Raw genomic sequence first — 21,638 nt, 5'->3', positions numbered from 1 at the left:
ATTCAGGAACTCAGTCATATGCTTCTGTGCGCAGTTAAAAAATTGGATGAATAAGCATAATTACAATAAATTTCAGTGAGCCCTGTCTTAAATTAGAATTTTACATTTGAAAGAAATATATGACGTGGGTATGAAATATTGAAGAAAACCAGAATCTGTTGAATTACAGAGAATGAATTAAGGGGAAACAGCATTTATAGTTTCAGAATATCCTGTAATAATAATAATAATAATAATAATAATAATGTGCAAATTAAGTCGGCATGAGTATAATTTTATAATTTAAATGTAAAAATAAAAGATATATTATAAATTTTTATAGTGTAATATGTTGTAGATTATAAATACAAATGTATAATCTTATGGTAATATATCCATACATTTATAGATGTTTATAACATATTTTATATGCATATTTTATAATATTTAAATTATATATTTTAGATTTTTCATCTTATTTAATAATTATAAAAAATCTCTACAGCATTCTTATTTGAGACAACTTTGGCCAAATAATTTAGATGTTTTTCGTGGTATACTGTATAAAATGCATTTATTTATTTGTTATATATATATATATATATATATATATATATATATATATATATATATATATATATATTCTTTTTACGTTTATCAGAGTATAAAGCAGTGTTACTTTTGAGATCAGCATCAAATGAACGAAACACATTATAGCGAGACATGATGTGTGTAGTAGATGCATAAAGTGAGCAACAAAAACACACATATATATATCAGTGTTTCTTAGCGGAGTGTTCTTGAACTGACTGAGACGGATCAATTTGCAACAACAACATCATCTCTGCAGGTCTTCAGGGGGGTAGAGCGTTCTTCAGCGCTGTCCGAGAAGGTGATCAGGTGGTATTCGCCAGCAATGACGATCAGGACCGCGCTCTTTGGGTCCAGGCCATGTACCGCGCCACAGGCCAATCCTATAAACCTCTAGCGCCCGCCCAGAACCAGCAGAACTGCAGAGGAGGAAACGCCCAAAAAGATGCCCCTGTGTCCTTACTCAGTACGTTATCTTTTATTCATCTCTCAGATGCTAATATGATCTTAATCACTAAGCATCTTCAAATGACATTGCAGTACACAATTGATTTCAGACACGTCAACATTTTTTTTAATGATCAAATTTAAAACCTTCAAAGGTTGCTAAACGAATGTGTAAAAATGAAGAGAAAGTGGGCTCTTTTTCTGCCGCCTTCAGCTGTCCCCTCTTGAATGGACTTTGAAATTGGAGGTTGTGGTGGCCAGCCATCGATCCATTGGGCCGCTGCACAGACACAGTCTAAACAAATGTCAGCGGGGGGCTTGAATAACCCAAACACTGCTGCTGTGTGAAAGGAGGAACCTTTACACAACTGAAATGCTACAGTTTGCTCACTTTCAACAAACAGAGAGTGAGCCGAATGAGGTTTATATCATTATCTCTCCTGAAGAACCGCTCTGAGAGCTACAGGGCATTCATTTAGTGCAGAACCTTATCTAAGTGCTAAGGAACATTAAAACTAGATACAATCTCATCTGGTCATATGTATGAAATCACTGTACAGCATTTTTTTTTTTTTATGAGCACTGATAAACTTAATGTGTTTTCCTGAAGCCTCGACTTAACAAAGTGGCTCTTATCCTTGCAAGCGCCGCCATTGAGTTTCATAAACCATTTTTCAAGGTCTCCTTTCTCTTGTCTTACTGGACTTCATACACATTTTTTGATGCATCTGTTCATATCTATGAGATTGGATGCAAAAAACACCTTGAATGATGGCGAATCGTATGATAAAGAACATGAAAAAAGCATGGAGAAGTTCCTGAGTGCCTGTCGGATCATGATTGTCTGTTCTTGCCGTGCGAATACCATTGAAGCCACTGATAACTGTGGTATTCGGCCAATTAAAAGGTCACGCATTCTTTCAGAAATACTTCTTACAGATTGAATTTTATCGTGCGATGAAAACGAATTTCAAAATGCCATCCAATGAATTCACCTAAAACTCAAAAATCCAGACCCATTTGATGCCTGTTAACAAAATCCAGCATGTTTCGCTTCACGAGTCCGTGAAGTTATTAACTCGCCCTGACATTGGACTTCCTATCATTGATTGATTCGCACAGATCTCAGCTCTGAGCTGTCTCACTGCCTTAGACTCAACAGTGGCCGGCGTCCTCTCATAGACAGATCTGTGTTTTACGTCAAAGGCTCGGGTTTCATATCCAAGCGTGTGAACACCGATGTCCTGTCCTGCTTCATTAGTCTTCCCAACCCTGGCTGGTTTCACTTGAAGCGACCCGCCAGGCCGTACCTGCGATATCGCAGTTGATACCTGTCATAAAGCTCCCGTCCTCCTTGTCGGGAGATGTCAGATGGATGTGACTGCTGACGTGACTCCTGGACCGGGAAGCACACGAGGCACGTTCCCGGCCCCTTCAGCTGGGATTAAACACGACGCACCCCCTCCGCTCTGACTCCGTCCACTTGTCCGTGGACAAAAGCGGTAACTTAAAGTTGACACGGATCAATGTGCTGCTCCTGTCAAACCCGATCCGTCAGACTCGCAACGTGGATCAATACCACGTCTCGCTCCTCTTTATCTCCTTTTGTCTCTTTTCTGGCCCTTTCTCAGTGTTATGAATGTAAAATGACCTACATCGAATTAAAAGGGGCGGACAATGGGGCCGACTCTTGTCGATTGGAGATCGTACTTCTGCTCACCCAACAAGTGATGTTTTTGGGGGGAACCAACAAATGCCCACACTGCTTCCAGGCACGTACGGGGCTTTTTCCCCATCAATATGAAGTCGTTGGCATGCCAGAAATGGCAGCGTTAATAAAAGCAATCACTAATGCTCGTCTCAAGAAGGTGCCGCTGGCCATGGAGGCGTCAGGAGATGTGTCTCAAAAGCCTTGGTCTTTTGTGGTCCTTGAGAAGTGAAGGCCCTCGCTCTGCACATGTGGGCTCTCAACACGCCGCCAGCGAGTGTTAGGCTTTTCACAGACCTCCCATTAGCCCATTTTGAGGACGCTTGTGAAAGGACTGGAAATGAACTTGGGCACACTTTTAGTGCTTTCTCCTGCTTTTTCTGCCTCGCGTCTTTCTTTCCTCTCCCTCTTTCTCTGACTTGCCCTGACCCCTCGCCCTCTTTGCATCATGCCCGACGTGTCAGCTTTTTTTCGCTCCCTCTCCCGCATTCAATTTCCTCGTGTCAGGAAGTCTGAATGCAAACGGGACAGACCGTCAGCGAACGTGCGCCCGCGCTCCTCCTAATTACAGCGCTCTCACAAAGGTGCGCTCCTTTTACTCAAGGTCGAGACTCAATCAGCGCAGTCTGAACGAGTGACATCACTTTCATACAGCTCACCTGTCTTCACCAGCCACCGAAAAAATTGCTTTAAGTGCTCGGGACTCGCACGTTATTGTTTATATGCTGTTTCCACACAACTTTTAATGCGCTAAAGATCAGGACATTCAGCCCATCGTAGCTTAGCGAACATCTGCCCTTTATTTTAAAAGCCGGTTTGAATGCAAGGGGTGTTCGATTGATAAATTAGAGCACTTTGGTGCCGATATTTATGTGGGCATGTGGACAAAGTGCTAATATTTTACAGCAGTTTACAGCCACGCTTCCCTAGCGCCTGCCAGTATTTGCAGCTGAAATGTGGAAAACTGAGTTTCACAGCGTAGCTTTGGCCAAAAGAGGTGAAATGCAAACACTCGGGATGTGTACGAAGATGGAGACTGTGTAACCAAAAACAGATTTTGGTCTTTTTTAACACAGCGTTTCAAGGTGTGTACCATCACAGTGAATAGTAGTACGTATAAAATTCTTTGAAATATACATTTTCCCTCTTTTGCTCTAATGAATGTCTTCATGTATTAACAGCACGGGCATTAACTGGCCATCTCTTATGGTGGGGATGAGATTCCCAGCACAAAACGGCCCCGTATGCCAGCGCGTGCCAGACTTCTGACTGTGTGTGTTTCTGGCACAGGTCTGGAGAAGACTCAGAGACAGGGAGTGGAGGAGCTCATCTCTGCCATGCCCTGCAACTTCGACCACACCAGCCTGTTCTTCATCCTGCAGAAACACACGCTCACACATCGCATGAACGACTCCTTTTCCTGCCTGGTGAGCTGAGAGAGAGCACAAATCTCTAACAAGTGTTGTTATTTGAAGAATCACACATATTATATGATATGTTTTTGGGGAAAATTTGGTGAGCGATGATATAATTTGCAGCAGATATATACACATTTAAGCTGTATGTGTTTGACTCCTAAAAAATCATTAGTTTAGGAATCGTTTGGGAATCGATTTGGCTACACTGGTTTCACTGTATGTTTATGATTAATTGAAAAGAACCAGTTCATACAACAGATTCATTTGGATGCTAGACTACTATGGTTGTGTTGGATGTTTTTGATTCACTTATAAGAACTGACTCAAGAACCATTCATTTAGCAATCAGTTAGACTACACTAGTAGCGCTGAATGGTTTTGATTCGCTAAAATGACTTAAGAATAATTAGTTCAGGAACTGTTTGGAATATATTGGTAGTGCTGTGTGGTTTTGAATTACTGAAAAGAACCTATTGGTAAGAATCATTCATCTGGGATTCCATTGGGAAGCGCTGTATGTTTTTGATTCACTAAAACGAGTCGACATAAGAATCATTTATTCAGGAATTGCTTGGACTTCACTGGTAGGGATGAATAGTTTCGATTCACTAAAAAGAATCGGCTCTTATGAGTCATTTGTTCAGAAGTCAGACTGCACTGGTTGTTTTGAGTGGTTTTGGTTCATTAAAATGAACTGGCATATAAGAATAATTCGTTCAGGAATTGATTAGACTTCACTGGTTGTGCTGGATGGCTTTAATTTGCTAAAAAAAAGAAACTGATTCATTGGACTAGATTGGGAATAGATTGTGTTCTGTCCGTTATAAAATGAGAACGTTTTAAATACATTTGCAAAATTAGCATAAAGTCTGTTGATTCCATTTGTGCCTGCTCGTAAGTGAGTGTGCGATGTGTTGGTGAAAGTATATTAGAGGAGGGGTTTATACTGTATGACTGATGGGCAGGGATGTAGCCCTCCGGCTGAGTGAGGGCTCACGGTTAAGACAGGGATAAACACTTCCAATCAATACAACCCAAATAGGAAAACCATCCACTTGCATCCCGTCTCCTCCATTTACTGCATTGAATAAAAGATCCCTGCTGGGACTGAGTTAGTATGTTTATGCCTGTGTGCGTGTGATGAAATTGGAACAGGCGTTAGGAACATATGCGGGTAAATAGTCCACAATCGCCTACAAGTTGGGTGGTGGTACACAGCCAATGGTGCAAATTAATAATTTTGTAATTTATATATATCTACATCAGCAAATGGTAAAAAATTATATTTTAATATGTATGTATGTATATATTGTTAACATCCTCACTTGTGCCCCCCCCCCCCTCTTTGCGTCTCCATTGTCGCTCCATACCTGCTCCGAGTGAGCACCTTCTGTTATCCATTCAGCTTCTGAATGACTCTGTCTGCGTTTGGCTCTTTGTAAAGACTCCCCAGCCTTTGTTCAAACTTCTGTGTTCAGCTAAAAGGGAGCCACAAAAGCCACCTGAATGTGCTGCTTTTCCCATGCCTTCTGGGATGTGACATCTGTGGGGGAGTGGGCCTGTTTTCAGGGAAACGAACGGAGGGGGAACGGATTTTGCAGTAGACCACATGCATACTATATGATTGACTACAAAATGTGTCTTATATAGAATATCTATACTGTATATATAATCAAAACAGATTTCAGTCTTCTCTATCTTTGGATTCAGATGAGTTTTTTTGCAATCTTTAGGATTGCAAGTAATGAAATCCGATCCGTTTGTTCAGACAGTTTCGGCAATATCTGTTTACCTGCATCAGCTGCTATTGTAATGTAAGCACATGTACATGTTTATGGCATTACTAATTTGTCAATCTTTTAATCTGATTTCACACCCCATTTGGGATCATCGAAAAACATCAAAAAAATTTTTTTGAAGTTTTCGATTCAGAATGGTCCCACATGTGGTATGAAATCATATATGTATATATATATATATATATATATATATATATATATATATATATATATATATATATATATATGAAGAGTTCAGATGCAAAACCTCTAAATGCCATCTGAAATTTTCTTCTAGAATGACCATTTTTATCAAGCTCGTATATTTAAGTTCAATAATTTCACTTAAATGGCAATTAATAGGTAATTTTCATTGCTATTTAAGTGAAATTACTGAACTTAAATATACGAGCTTCATAAAAATGATCATTCTAGGAGGAAATTTCAGATGGCATTTAGAGGCTTTTGCATCTGAACTCTTCATATATATATATATATATATATAGATAGATATAGATAGATAGAGAGATAGATATAGATAGATATAGATAGATAGATAGATAGATAGATAGATAGATAGATAGATAGATAATTGTAGTATATTATATTACATATATATTATTATATTATATATTAGCCTTCAAGTCTCAGATTTTAAGCTCACAATCAATACAAGTGGCCTGAAGGAAAATCAATAAGTGATGCTGTTGTAGGGCTCAACTTTTTTTTTTGCGTCAGCTGTCGTTTGATACAGGGATTAGGTTCAGTGAGCTGTTGGTGATTCAAAGACCAATATTTGGATTTTCTTTCCTCGTAACTACAGGGAATGTGAACACTAGATTCATTGGACTGTGTGTGCATCCTCAGAAGTGACTCAAAAAAAAAAAAAAAAAGTGTATATTTGCAATCAAAAAGTTCAGGCTGTGAATGTGTCCTCAAATTAGGGACAGTGATGAGCAGTCATGCTCCAACCTTAATATAATTACTCACATCCCCTTCACCCTCCATCCCATAATCACACACTCTCCCTGTGACACACTCCTCCATGCTTGGCCTTATTAGCAAGCCATAATGGCCTATAGATGGTCCATAAAAAGCTTTCTATCACTGTCAGTTACTGGAGGAAATAAAGTGATTCAAGCCTTGACCACACAAGAGACACATATGAATACAGCAGGAGAGGCTGTTGACTTATTAGTTGGTTTGTCAATTATATTCAAATAAATGGTTTTTTTTGAAGGTCTGAGGTGCAATTTTTTTTTAAGTTATGGCATTTTAGTGCACTAGCGACACAATCCAGTTTAGTCGAGAGCTAAATGTGCTGAAAAAGCCCTAATATTTAAATTAAGTCATTATTTTCAGTGCAAACATGCTTCTTTTTATATAAATTGCAATATAGATAACAAAATTAACAAGTATACTTATATATATATATATAATCAATCTATCTATCTATATATATATATACATTTACTGTATACATTTATTTACTCTGTGGCAACAATAAATTCATAGACTATATATATATATATATTCAAATCATACAATATAAAAAATAATATAAATACATACTTTTATAAATGCATTTCTTTTTGTATCCTTTACTGATTTAGAAAATCCAGTTTATACCATGGATAACTTATTTTTGTTTTTCTTAGTGAACTTTTCTTGTGTAATATATATTAAGCCAAAAAACTAAATTGGTTTTGTCGTCCACAAGCAAGGTTTTGTCGTCAGTCTCCTTCTGTGTGTGTGTGTGTGCGTGTGTGTGTTTGAGAGCCAGACTGGGCCGTGTTGGTTAGGATGATGCTGCTGCCGTCTCAGTCGGTCGTTAGCGGTTAATTGAGCGGTAGGAGCCAAGACACGAGCAGGCCATCTGTTTGCCAGAGTGGAACATCTTGTGGCACTCGGCTCGGCGCTGGGCCACCGTGCCTCAGCCCTGAATGGTGCAATATTAATAGATCTGACCAAGACGGGAAGAGACGGACTGTGACAGAAGAAAGTTGAAGGGGGAAAAAGTAGAAAGATGGGCGGTTGCTCAGGCCTTAAATGTGTTTTTTATTTATTTTTTTATTTTTTGCTGGCCCAGTTGGGAAAGAACTTAATATTTCCACTGGCTCCATAAAATTATTTTTATCTAGCATTTTAAAATTATTATAATTATTTACATTTACAAGTACGTTTTTGCACATCACAAGTTATTGTTGAGATTTAATTTTTTTTTAATGGTCATAAAATGTTATTTTACAATTATTTTTATTGTGCTTTGTCCATATGACAATGGGATTATTTTGCATTTTATTACATGTTAAGTGACGTTGCATGGGTCATTGTGTCAATTGCATCATCACAAATTAGATATTTTAATTTGAAATGCTTAAATATTTAAAAAAATATTTTGATATTTTTTCACAGTTGTAAATAAAACTGATTATTGGAGTATGTTTTACAATAAAAAGGCTACTTCACGTGTAATTCAACGTGTTCCGTGGCAGTTCTTTGTAATTATTTGTGAAATAGCTGTATCTGAGTGACGATTGTTTCTACACCAATATTTATTTTTTTTAAATACTCCACATATGCGTCACCAGATGAAGTTCTGGAAGAAAAAAGCCCTCCTAGATAAACTTCTCATGACAAATTTTCCCCAGAGGTCAAAGTTGTCAGAAAGCTCGACAGATGTTTCCCCTAGTAAATGGTTTGTATGTCTATAAAGTTACCGGCCAACTGGTGAGTAACTCCGGTTTATTTACTCACCAAAGCCAATTTTTACTCAAAATTGAGAGTTTATGCATGTGACTGTGGGAAACCATACTTTTGAGATTGCAAGATTGGATGCTTCTTGCGTAACACACATCATGCACACACTGTATTCATATAGTATCTGTAAATATTGAAAGGTTTGAAAGGCGTCTGGCTGTCATATAAGCACTTAACCGACATTTAGAGTAATGCAAATAGCAATAGAGCGGGTTTGAATAGGTCAGACTATCAAGTGCACGTATCTCAAAATACACCGTACATCAGCTTTGTTGGAATCGTGCGTCACTGGACTTTAATGAAGCTCGCTGTCTTTGCTCCTGACGGGAGGTCAGAGGGTCTCGGTATCTCGCGTGCGACGGTCCCTCGTGACTGCCGGTCTCCTGTGAACGTCTCAGACATCGCAGTTCTCCTTGATTCGCGGCCCTCCGCACCGTCGTGGGCGAGCGGCCCCCTCAAAGTGTTAATTTGCTAACGTTCCTTCAGAGAAGGCGTCTTAATTAAGTTTGTAAGATTCATGCCTAATTTAGTTATTATGTGAGGGATGAATGAGCTAATGAATGCAACAGGAGCCTCGCGGCGATCTCCACCCGCCTGCATTACGTGTGACTTTTCTGCCTATGAATTAATTGTTTGCACTTAACCTTGCACTCGTTTGTTTAAATGTTGGAAATAGAAGGGGTGTTTTTAACAATATTTTTTTTGGAAGAGCTCGTCTCGCACGCCGCGGATTGGTTTTGTGTGTGTGTGTGTGTGTGTCTTGGCGTGAAACGAGAGGCGTGCTGAAATTAGACACTTCGAGTTCAATTAGCGTAGCAGTGTTGTCGAGGAGAAACTAGGTACGGGTGTACGTTTGACGAACGTCTTGACTTCACGGAGGTCCTGCTGGGGTCAGCGGCATTTTTAAAAAACTTTTTCTTCGCTGTTTACTGTGGTACTTGTTGCTTTTGGCCTTCAGATACAGAACATGTGTATGTTGTACGCCTTTATTAGGCGACATGTATCTAAAGTCCAAAATAAACACTCACCAAATGCAATGAGTCACTTAATAATACGCTTGTTTTTTTTACTGCGAGAATGATGCGTGATGTGAGCGAATCAAATGAAAGACATGCCGTACAAATGTTTAAAGAAAATTGTTGTGACTCCCGTTTTTTTCCTGAGTATAATATATACAGCTGCACATTTAGGAGTCTTAGAGAAAATTTTGCATATTTAATGTAGTATTATCGAAATTTATAAATATACATTCATACATACATAAATATGTACGTTATGTTATGTTAGGATAAACATTTCTGAAGCATTTGGCTGAGATCAGCTAATTTCATGCTCATAGTAAATGTGTTGTATTGTCATCATGTGCTGTTGTGTTTGCAGGGTTGGTTCAGCCCCGGTCAGGTGTTTGTTCTGGATGAGTACTGCGCTCGATACGGGGTGAGGGGCTGTCATCGTCACCTCTGCTACCTGAAAGACCTGATGGATTTCTCGGATAACAACGCCCTGGTGGACCCCACACTCCTGCACTACAGCTATGCCTTCTGTGCCTCACATGTCCACGGAAACAGGTATTAGAATATGTTTGTTGGTTTGTGCACATTTTCATTTACATTTATGCATTTGGCAGATACTTTTATCCAGATTGGCTTAGATTGCATTCAAGGTACACATTTTTGTTACCAGTTTTTGCTTTTCCTGGGAATCGAACCCATGACCATGACCATATCAGTGCCGTGCTGTACTGTTTGAGCTACAGAAGGGCTGAAATCTTTCTGAATTTTAATACAATTAATTAATTATGTGTATATGTGTAAACATATATACATACAATCAATATTTCAAATATTATAATGCTTTATTTGAAAATGACTAAAATTAAAATTATTAATATCTCTCTCTCTCTCTCTCTCTCTCTCTCTCTCTCTCTCTCTCTCTCTCTCTCTCTCTCTCTCTCTGTATATATATATATTTATATTTAAAAAAATGTAATGTAATATAATGTCATTGTTGTCTTAAATGAGAAAAACATCAAATTACAAAAAGTAGTTTTAGAAAGAATTTTTTATTTGGTTCAACCCATAAACTTTTAGGTTACAACATCCTTTTTTTTTTTTCAGAAGCTGCATCTGAATCATTGGTATTTAGATATATTTACAGACCATTTATTGCAGCTCAGAGGTGGCATGTATGCATTTACACTACAGTTACAGTTGCATAAATTATTTCATGAGATTAATGGGTTTTTAGTGGGTATTAAAGGAACATTTTCATCATTTACTCTCCATGTTCAAACCTGTATGACTCTCTTTGTTCTGTGGAACATAAAAAAGTTAATTTGAAGAATATCTCAGTAATTTATTTATAAATTACAATTACATTTCAGATGGGATAGTAGATTTTTTTTTTTTTTTTTATAATTGTAAAATAATTTTTACGATACATTTACACATTTGATAGATGCCGATATTTTATTTTGGTTCATTGTCATGGGGAAAGTAACATTTTTTTTAAATAAAACTGACAACGTGTGAAAAATGGTCTCTTATCATTTATATATAAAAACAAGCACTTTAACAATGCCCTTATAGGCCTTTCAAACTGCAAGGAACATTTGGTTTCCCAGGAGGTTGTGCATTTTGAATTCTCACGTATTAAGTGTTTGAAATCAAGGATTTCATTTGTGTTGGACAAATGAGAAGTCCCACATGTTTGATAGATCACAAAAAGGAAAAAAAAAACAACCCTCAGAATGGCTTTTGTCCGCACATAATGGGTGGGCATACAAAAGGAACGAGAAGACAGAAGAAATACTTTAATCACTCGGGAGGCGCTCAGCGTGGCAGCCATGTTCAGCATCACTCAAAGAGAGACTGAGAGCGTCTGCTTGGCAAATTAATTAATGTTTCTCTATTATCTCAAAACGCGAAGCAATTAAACCGTAATTACAGAGTCCATTTGTGCTCCTTCTACATTTTAATAATTTCTCTTTGATAAGGCCTCTGAGGATCAGAATTTTATACAAGCTTGTTTTCTGTAATTGATTATGCGAATTATTGATGGTTTGACATTACTTAAAGACTAAAATAGGCTTGCGTGAGCGGTAAGAGGACTGACTGCAGCTCGTGGTATGAGCAATGTCCCTTGTCCACTTGTTGGCGAAGTCCTTTGTGTTCACGTGTACTGAAAGCTGTTGGTTTTCCACTTACCTCGAATCACCCGTCAATTGACTGATTAGATGTTAAATACACACGGATGTGCTCCTTCTCTTTGCTGGCTGATTTCGTCAATTAGGAACAGTAATGATTAGCCTCTCAAGATAATCATCAGTTACAAATGAGGAAAATTGGCATGAGTAGCTTTTTGTTGGAGGGGGGTGTTGTTTGAATAATGACAGTTCAGCCGTGCAGTCGTGTGTAGAGAGCGTTCATGGGAATATATCGAATTTTTGTGTTGCTACTACCATTGGCCATAATTTAAAATGACTTCTTTATGAAGTCCTGGTCAGAATTATTGGCACCCTTGGTAAATATGAGCAAAGAAGCCTGTGAAAATAAAATTGATTTTTTAATTTTAAAAAATTACAAAAATCGAACCTTTCATTGACGTAAATGTTTTTTTAAATGGTGTGTGGGGGGGGGGGTCTCTAATGTGTTTCTCTAATATACATTGGCCACAATTAATGACAGCCTTTTATTCCATACCTCCTTTGGAGAACACCTGACACCTGAAGATCATCTCTCCAGATCCTTCAGATTCCCAGATCCATGTTGGCGCTTCTTCTCTTCAGTTCAGCCCACTCATTTTCTGTAGGGTTCAGGTCAGGGAACTGGGACGGCCATGGCAGAAGCTTCATTTTGTGCTCAGTGACACATTTTAGTGTTTGTTTTGGATCGTTGTCCTTATGGAAGATCCAAACATGGCCCGTTATAAGATTTCAGGTTTTTGATCTTTTATGTTGATATTTGATAGAATCCATGATACCATGTATCTGAACAAGATGTCCAGGACCTCCAGCAGAAAAACAGGCCCACAACATATAAGATCCTGCGGTATATTTAACTGTGGGCATGGGGTACTTTTTATCTCTGTTTGCACCAAACCCATTTGGTGTTTTGTTTTTTTTAGTTTCATCTGACCACAGAATGCTCCTTTCATGCTCCTAGTCACCATGGTGTGCTAAAAGAACAAATTAGATATCAATGGGAATATGCTTGAGATATAAATATGAGATATTTTACTCATAAGAATTTCTAGGGGTGCCAATAATTGTGGCCAATGTGTTTTTGGAGAAAAACATTTATTTTCACTTTCAGTTGTTTGACTTCAATGACAGATACAGGATAAACAATGCAGATTTATTTTCCAAGCTTTCTTTGATCGTATTTATCAAGGTTGCCAATTATTCTGACCAGACCATGTATTCAGTGTTGGATTTATTAAAGAAAATCCAATAGTGCACCAGTTAAACTTTGTTGTTCAGAAGATTTAATGATATTTTCTTTTGATATTCCTTTCAAAAGTACATGAAAACACAGTACAAGTAATGTGTAACTAGTAAAGTAAAGCATTACTTATATATTTACAACAAAATATTTGAGTTACTTTTTGCAAGTTACTTTGTTTTCCCATTTATTGACTGACACCTCTTCTGTCCCCATGTTGAAAGAAATAAGTGCAGAGGCGGTGTGTGCGTTGTGTGAACATGTTATTGTACTTCTAGACTAAATGTAAGCATGCATTTACTCATCTCGCTTTTTATTAGCCAATTTCTTTGCTGCTGAAAATAACAATAGCCTTAACCCTGGTCCAGAGAACCTCTCATCTTCAGTTCAGATGAAAATGCATCCGCTCAACTGATCTAATGCGTCAGTCAATAACTCAAGGAACGTTTATGACAGTAAGCCTTTCTGACGGTGAGTGTGCAGCTTAAAACCTGTGAAGATTGTTGCCATCTTTATCTCCACGACTGATCTTGCACCCACCGACTCCAAGAGCACAACAGAGACCACACACTTTTTCTGCAGTCTTGGGTCTGGGAATTCATTTTCCCTCGAGGGATTTTTTTTTTTTTTAATGGATCAATAAAGAGTTGTAAGCCGTGTGTTAGTGATGCGCAGATCACAGTTATATCAGTGGGTCAGACGGGCCAAGTAATAAAAAATAACATTCCAATTAAATGCGAGTGGGTCGCTGGTGGATGAGATAAACCATTAATGATGGAAATATGAACGTGTTTAAAGCTTCATTTTTTGTCAGGCACTAATCTACGCAGTTGCAGGGTCCACTTGTTTAAGTGGCAATGGAGGCAAAACAGATCAGAGAGAATTTTCAAAAAGGAGAATTAAAAATATATTAATAACGCCTATATCCTTTGCTTGGGATGAATGTATTTAATTTCTCGTGTGTGTGTTCGGGAAGTTGCTTTGACGGAAACAGTGTAAAGCCTGGCTATTAAGGAAATGTAGTTTTGCCAAAGAAGAATTTTTACTTAATTACTTAATGTTAATTGAACAGCAGCCTAATTCAGTAATACGTTACCATATCGTCAGCTTAACACTGAGAATTAGAATGATTGTAATGTGACGAACGGGTGCGGAGAAAATCATATGGCGGGTGGATGATTTATTTTTAACAGCGGATTCGGGTGATGTTAAAGCTGATCCGTGCATCTCTAACGTGTGTTCACTGTGTATTCGGACGACAATCACAAGAAACAGTGAAAATTATGTAATTAAATAAAAGTATTATATATATAATGTTATAAAAATATTATGTATGATAAACAATGTATAATATATAGTTTTTCTAATAATTTTATTTCACAATATTATGGTATTTCTATTTGTAAAAATATTTTTATATATCTTTTTTTAGTGCTGGGCAACAAATAAATCGTGATTAATCACATCCAAGATAAAAGTTTGTGTTTACATAATATATGTGTGTGTACGGTGTATAATTATTTTGTATATATAAATACACACAAATACATACAATTGTAAATATAAATATACAATTTCTTAAATATAAACATATGCATGTATATATTTAAGAAATATTTGCATGTATATACTGTATATTTATAATATATATAAATATAAATGTTATTATATAAATAAATAAAATTTCCATGCTTGTGCATGTATTTATATATACAAAATAATTATACACAGAACACACATATATTATGAAAACAAACTTTTATTTTGGATGTGATTAATCGCGATTAATTGTTGCCCAGCACTACATTTTTAAAAAATGTATTATTCTTTAAATTATATATTTGTGACCCTGGACCACAAAACCAGTCTTATGTGTATTTTTTTTTAAATTGAGATTTATACATCATCTGAAAGCTGAATACATAATCTTTCCATTGATGTATGGTTTGTTAGGATAGGACAATATTTGGTCAAGATACAACTATTTGAAGATCTGGAATCTGAGGGTGCAGAAAAATCGAAATATTGAGAAAATCACCTTTAAAGTTGTCCATTTCTATTGGCGATAGTGCTGCATCCATTCACAAAAATAAATGTTTTATATATTTAAGGTGGTAAATTTACAAAATATCTTCATGGAACATGATCTTTACTTAATATCCTAATGATTTTTGGCATAAAAGAAAAATCTATAATTTTGACCCATACAATGTTTTGTTGGCTATTGCCACAAATATACCCGTGCAACATAAGACTGGTTTTGTGATCCAGGGTCACATTTAACATTTATTTAATATTGATTTTAAATCATAATTTTACACAAATATGTATTGTTTTGAAAATGTTGTTGTTTTTTTACAAATAAATTTTGTAATATAATAATTATTATAAAATATAGATAATAAAAAAAAATTGATATTTTCCACAACAAAATTATTATTATCATTATCAAAGTTATTTTCATTGCAAAGAAAATTTGCAACAATATTATACAGGCTATTCCAAAAACTGCTGAGCTCTTTTGCATACATTTTTGTTTCTATAGTAACAGCAACTCTGATTGGTGGATATCTCTTCAGAATTATGGGTAGTGAAGTCTGGCTAATAAACGCCATTTTGACAGTTGAAATCAAACTGAATCGTGGCATCTACTGAAGCATACATCATTTATCATAATTGATATTAAGAAAATGAGTTGAGACTTTTACTCAATTAAGACTTGTGCTCAATTGTGATGTGAAACGAAACCACTGAGTCTGTAAATTCTTAGATTTTAGGTAACGGTGTGTTAACCGAAACTCCTTTCAGACATGTTTGTCAGTGCAAACATCCTTGTGGCACATTTCAGTCGGTGTCGCCTGTGTTTGACTGACAGATGCACCCTGGGCTCGACGAGGCTTGAGACTTGGAAGCAAGTACGCGAGAGCAAACAGACAGGTGTGTGAGATGAACTGGCGAGGGCGTACTGACAGCGACGAGAGTGACAGTAATCACAAGCTAACCTCTTTCTCACCTGTCAGTCTTTCTCTCCTCTCTCGCCTGTCCATCATGCTTGGCTGCCCCATGTGACAAGAGTATTTACCAGTCGGCACAATCAGTTACTCACTGTAAACATGACATACATCCAGATCCTCGCCCTTTGGATTGTCACTTGTCTTGTCCATTGGGTCTTGATTTGATCGGATATACACCAACCCATTTGTCATTGAGGATGGCATCCATTTGTATACTCTTGTAAAAACTGTTCTAGAACCTTAGGACTCAATATGAGATGCTGAAGTACTCGTGTAAATGACTCGCTTCACTCTGAAACCAGTAGCTCATGTATTTGCTTAAATTTCCATCTGCATTATTTTACAATCGCACTTAGCCATCTCGGGATATCAATTTTATTTCAAGATATATTGTGTAGCCCTAGTGGCCAAGACTGAACTCTTACAAACGCACAGCTTTGAAACTAACAACCAACTTCTTGGACATGTTGGCACGGCCAGACTTTCCCAAGACTCATGCCGCGCTGTTTAACCCTCTTTGACTGGCCCCGGACAGGTCAACGTTTCACTCGTTTTAAACACACTCGCTTCATCGCTTCATCAGGCGCAAACAATAAGTCGGCCCCCTTACATACATATACACATATACACAGGGTGCAGTGTGCATTAAAATGTTATATTTAAAATATATGTATAATTTAGTATATATATATATATATGTATATACTAAATTATAAATATATTTTAAATATAACATTTTAATTTGTACAATTTATTTATTTTTATACATAAATGTACTTTTAAAAAATGGTAGTTTATTTTACAAAGAATTTGTATTGTATTATATTGTATTTTCAGTATAATAATAGTAATAATATTGGATAATTTTTATATATATATATATCAAATATTAAAAAATCACACCAATGTACACACACCAATATTATTATATGATATTTTTTATTCTATTTTTCCCCCACATTTTTTCAGCAAATATTAGTTTTGTGTAGAAACATGTACAAAGTTTTGCAATAATAGCTGGAAATTATATAGGTAGTGTAATTATACTGGAGACTCCAAACATATGTAAGTTCACAAACACTTACTGGAAAATAATGGCATAAATTGCAAATCATACTGATTAGTTTGTCATTTTCAACTCATTCTTATACCAAGACTTTGAGATGTTATTCACGCAGTTTCAATAAAACGTCATCTATGTTAGTTGACAAGCAGAAAATTTACAACCAATTATCACAGAAAATTAAGTGTTTACATTTTTCAAGGTATAAAAGTTACACGATCAACACGACATACAGCGACGGTTCCATCAACTGGCCCCAAATTCTCTCACATTGGCCCCCGGCCAGTGAGACGTCCTTATTACAGAGCCCTGAATAATGATAGCAAAAGTGATGCCTTCCTCAGCAAACACCACTAAAAATGTTGTGTTATGTAAGGTAGAATTGGATGTGTTTCAAGGTTTGAAGGATTCGTTTAGCATTAGTCAACTCGATGGGAGGATGTGTGAATTGTGAGAGACTTAATTACCGACTGAAGTCGCAAGGCTTTGGTAGTCGTAGGTTTTGGTGATGTACTGGGAGCTACAAACAAGCAAAGACTCTAAACCAGAGTGATTCTCCCTCATGCTAACAGTTCAATTCCCAGGCCTCTTGTTAGAAGCAGTTAAACTAAGAGGCCTTCCTTAAGAACTAATGAGCCTACACAGTACGACAGACAAAGACACTGAGATTAAAGGGTCGATGTTGAGTTTATACACTCCTTAGCCTTTACCATAATGCAAAAAGGAGATTTTTTTTCTTTTCATTTGTAGGCGCTGATCTACCCCCCACCCCCCCATGCTCGCGCATACACATCTTCTGCCGCTCTTCACACTCCCTCTTTGTGTTCTCTCGGGATTAGCTGGCTCTTGTCAAAAAGAAAAGGCGGATTTCATTTAATAGAGAGAGGGATTTGCAGAACAGACAGGTTTACAAGTTGCCTTTACCTCTGCGTGTAAGGAAAGCGCTTTCTCTACAAGGCTAAGCTGTGCCATTCAGAAAGTGTGGAGGGTTTGGATAGCAAGGCACAATGGCTTCTAACTAAACTGCCCATTGTCTACAGTTAAAAACTGAAGTTTGGAATGATTACTTTAGCGATTATAGTGCAATTGGTCAATGCTTAGTGGTTGAACATGCTGGCTATATTTGATTATTGCAGTTACGAGGTATAAACAAGGTTTAAATCTGTGACTTAATTAATTTAAATAAATAGTTGATGATTGAAACAATAATTTCATCCTAAATAAAATAAATCTAAAATAATGTTTAGGACATAATACAAATTTCATTCAAAATATAAGAATGTCTGATCTATTAAATATGATTTGAAATCTATTTTATTCAATTAGTTTTTGAATAATTTATTTTGTTTTATTTTGAATACACATCTTATTTATTAGTCTCATATCTTCGATTATTGTGAACATATTATTCAAACAAATATTAAATGAATAAATATAACATTGAAAAGGAGACTGCAAATTATTCATTTTTTTCAAAATAGTTTAAATTTGAAGAATGTGTGATCTTTTAAGATATTTCCAGTTGCTTCCCTTCTTGCATTACCTTGATATGATTCACCAAGGACACATTTATTTTGATATTCTTTTATTTAAGAGTTTTGGATTGCAAAGCCCTGCTGAAGCATTGTTCAGTTCAGCTGGAATAATTGTGAAACTTACAACTCTCTTTGAAAAATCTTTTGATTTATGAAGTCGAAGCACAGGATCCAAGGGCATTTGAAATGAAAGAACAGGTGTTGTAAAGAATAAAACAGAAAAATTTAATGTTTCCTCCTTGTTTTGGCAGACCGGATGGCATGGGCACTGTTACAGAAAAGGAGAAGGAGGAGTTTGAGGAGATCAGGAGCAGACTGTTGACTTTATTGGAGAAGCAGATCACACATTTCAGGTAAGATGAGCTACCACATCCACTTAATCTTAGTAATGCGCCTCAATTTATTAAGATAACTAATCTACAGTCAAACCAAAATGTATTCAGACACCTTCAACATTTCTCACATAATCACAGTTTATTCGCTATAGTTTAGAAAATGGAGAAAGAACTCAGAGTCATCAAATCATTTGATATTTCACTGGTTTTGGCCATCCTTCTGTTAGACTGTCTCACAAATGAATTAGGTTGAAGCTGTCAGCTGTTAAATTTAAGAACACAATTAGATAATACCAATTAAGGTCAACCAATTACCAAGTAATGCTTAATTTTGTTCAGTCTGTGGTGTATAAATGTCGCATTAGCAAGTAAAGAAAAAACACTTCAGCAAAACATGGTCAGGTCAAAGGATCTGAATAATTTTTGGTCCCAAATTTGTATAAATTTTACTGGTAGTCCACTGTATCAAGAAGTTTTGGTTATAATGTCACAGTTTACTTTATTTTGCTTTCCTCACTTACATAAATTAACTATGCCCTGCACCCTCTAGTAAAAAAATATAAAAAATGATATCTGGTGTCTGAATAATTTCTGAAAAAAAAATCAGCAAATGTTCAGATATTGGATTTCAGATCTATTTTTAAAGGTTGCAAACATCAGGGAAAAAATCCAAATGATAAAAACAAACTATATAATCATGTAATTACATTGTAATAACAGTGTATTAACAATGTAATATCTTGTCCCTGAAGCAAAACCAATTGATAACCACTGTAAAGCATCTCCGCTTACAGTTTACTCGTTTACCAGACCCCCTCCTGATTGGTCCTCGTTTTCAACCGACCCCCCGCTGGCCCCCCTCAGTAGAGCACTGGAAACACTAGTAAAGAGGGTTTGAGTCTTGCTTTTGCAGCAGAACCTAATAAAACCACTCCAACAAAAGCTACAAACAGCATCTCAGATTATGCAAATGGGACGGCAGACAGAGGCCAGGCCGGTGCGGGGCGTGCCGGGGATTAAGCGCGGGTCCCAGCCCAAGCTGATTAGACCTTGTTGAGTCACTTGGTAAGTGTGCCTCTTGCCCCACATGCACCAAAAAAACGCGTCGAGGGCCGTTCGGGGGGACTTTCACACCTGTGGTGTGAGGCCTTTATGAGAACCACTTCTCTTTCGTCTTCATTCATCCCATTTAGCATTGTCCCGTACGTACGCTGACACCTGTCCCTCCTCAACGGGCTTTGGAAAACATCTCTATTTAAAAGACGTAATTATTGTCCCATGATAGCTGAGAAACAGCGGTTTGTGACTGACTCCTTCAGCTTGTGCTCAGTCTTCTTTCTTCTATGCCTTTCGTTAATTACCACTCGAGGTTTACCCCTTGTCTTCTTGCCCGTAGGTACTGTTTCCCCTTCGGGCGACCGGAGGGGGCTCTTAAAGCCACACTCTCTCTTCTAGAAAGGGTGAGTGTCCTCCAATTAACTGTGCATGCTTTGCGCCTTATATGCATGTCTTGTGTGTACTAGCATGTGCTTAAAGTGAAATAAATGAGAGGAAAAGTGTCATTCTTCAGGCTCTGATGAAAGACATCACCACACCTGTCCCAACTGAAGAGATGCACAAGATAGTTCAGAAGTGCCTGGAAAAAGCTGCGCTCATCAATTACTCCCAGCTGACCGACTACGCCCAGATCGAAGGTTCTCACAGATTACTTTTCAGGGCTCAACAGTAAGGTTTTTTTCCGTTTTTTTGATGGCCCTTGTCAGCAGGTAGTTTGGATTTGAGAAGAGAAATCTAGCTTAACACCTTCTAATGTTTTCAGTGGCCCCAGTACACACAAAAAATACACTACCGTTCATATGCTTCATATCGTTAATACCGTTTTTAATATGCTTTAAGACGAACCATGTGCAAATTCTGCAAAGAGTATTTTCTCTTGAAAACTGCGGTGATCTAAAGACAGTCTCAAAAACGAGGTTTGAAATCACTGGTGAAGCAGGGTAGTCTCAAAAGAAGACAGGTTATCCCGGTATATTTTCTTTTAATTTGAAAAATCGGGTATTTAGATGTTATGATGCTATATTAAGATGTTATGATGAACTATATGCCTTTCTCCACTGACGTTCTGAGTTGTTCAAAACGTTTCTAAAGATCCTGATTTTTAGAAGGCAGACTGAGATTGTAAACTTGAACATGGTTTGTGTAACATTAGCAACACATTATTAGCTGTTTGATAATATAGTAAAGCAAAATGCTAATCATATTAATTACTGTTGTGTGTCCGACAGTATAAAGAGCGATATCCTTGTGCAGCATTTATCTCAGTAAGTTGAGCGAGTGGATCTCTAAGCTGGTGTGAGTGAGTGGAGGCGGGGCTAATTTGCATATTCATGGTTCTGTGTATCTTAAATGAAGCTAGGGTGTAGAGTTACATTCGAGCTATTTTAAGGCATGAAGAAAAAAAATGTCACAGGAAAATACAGAAATATGTAATTTTGGTGATCAAAGATGAGTTTTAAGGGATACAATTGTTGACTACAGGGGGACTTTAAATAAAGAAAAAAAAATCGG

At 37.0% G+C, this 21,638-nt stretch overlaps 1 protein-coding gene across 6 annotated transcripts in view; it reads left to right on the top strand.

Moving 5' to 3' along the window:
• Positions 1-21,638, top strand: part of cadps2 (Ca++-dependent secretion activator 2) — a 146,346-nt gene that overhangs the window by 97,571 nt on the left and 27,137 nt on the right. For all 6 annotated transcript variants that reach the window (XR_014029416.1, XR_014029417.1, XR_014029418.1 and 3 more), the window contains exons 11-16: positions 830-1,036; positions 4,016-4,152; positions 10,062-10,249; positions 18,987-19,088; positions 20,467-20,530; positions 20,641-20,764. Coding sequence is in view for 3 of the 6 variants with exons in the window: in XM_081356506.1 (XP_081212632.1) it covers positions 830-1,036; positions 4,016-4,152; positions 10,062-10,249; positions 18,987-19,088; positions 20,467-20,530; positions 20,641-20,764 (822 nt within the window). In the remaining 3 variants the exon portion in view is untranslated. The remainder of the gene's footprint in view (positions 1-829; positions 1,037-4,015; positions 4,153-10,061; positions 10,250-18,986; positions 19,089-20,466; positions 20,531-20,640; positions 20,765-21,638) is intronic.

The sequence above is a fragment of the Scardinius erythrophthalmus genome (genome assembly GCF_964197995.2).
Source record: "Scardinius erythrophthalmus genome assembly, chromosome: 24".
Lineage (NCBI taxonomy): Eukaryota > Metazoa > Chordata > Actinopteri > Cypriniformes > Leuciscidae > Scardinius > Scardinius erythrophthalmus.
Note: the sequence above shows the minus strand (reverse complement) of the source record. Positions and strands in the feature narration are given on the sequence as shown.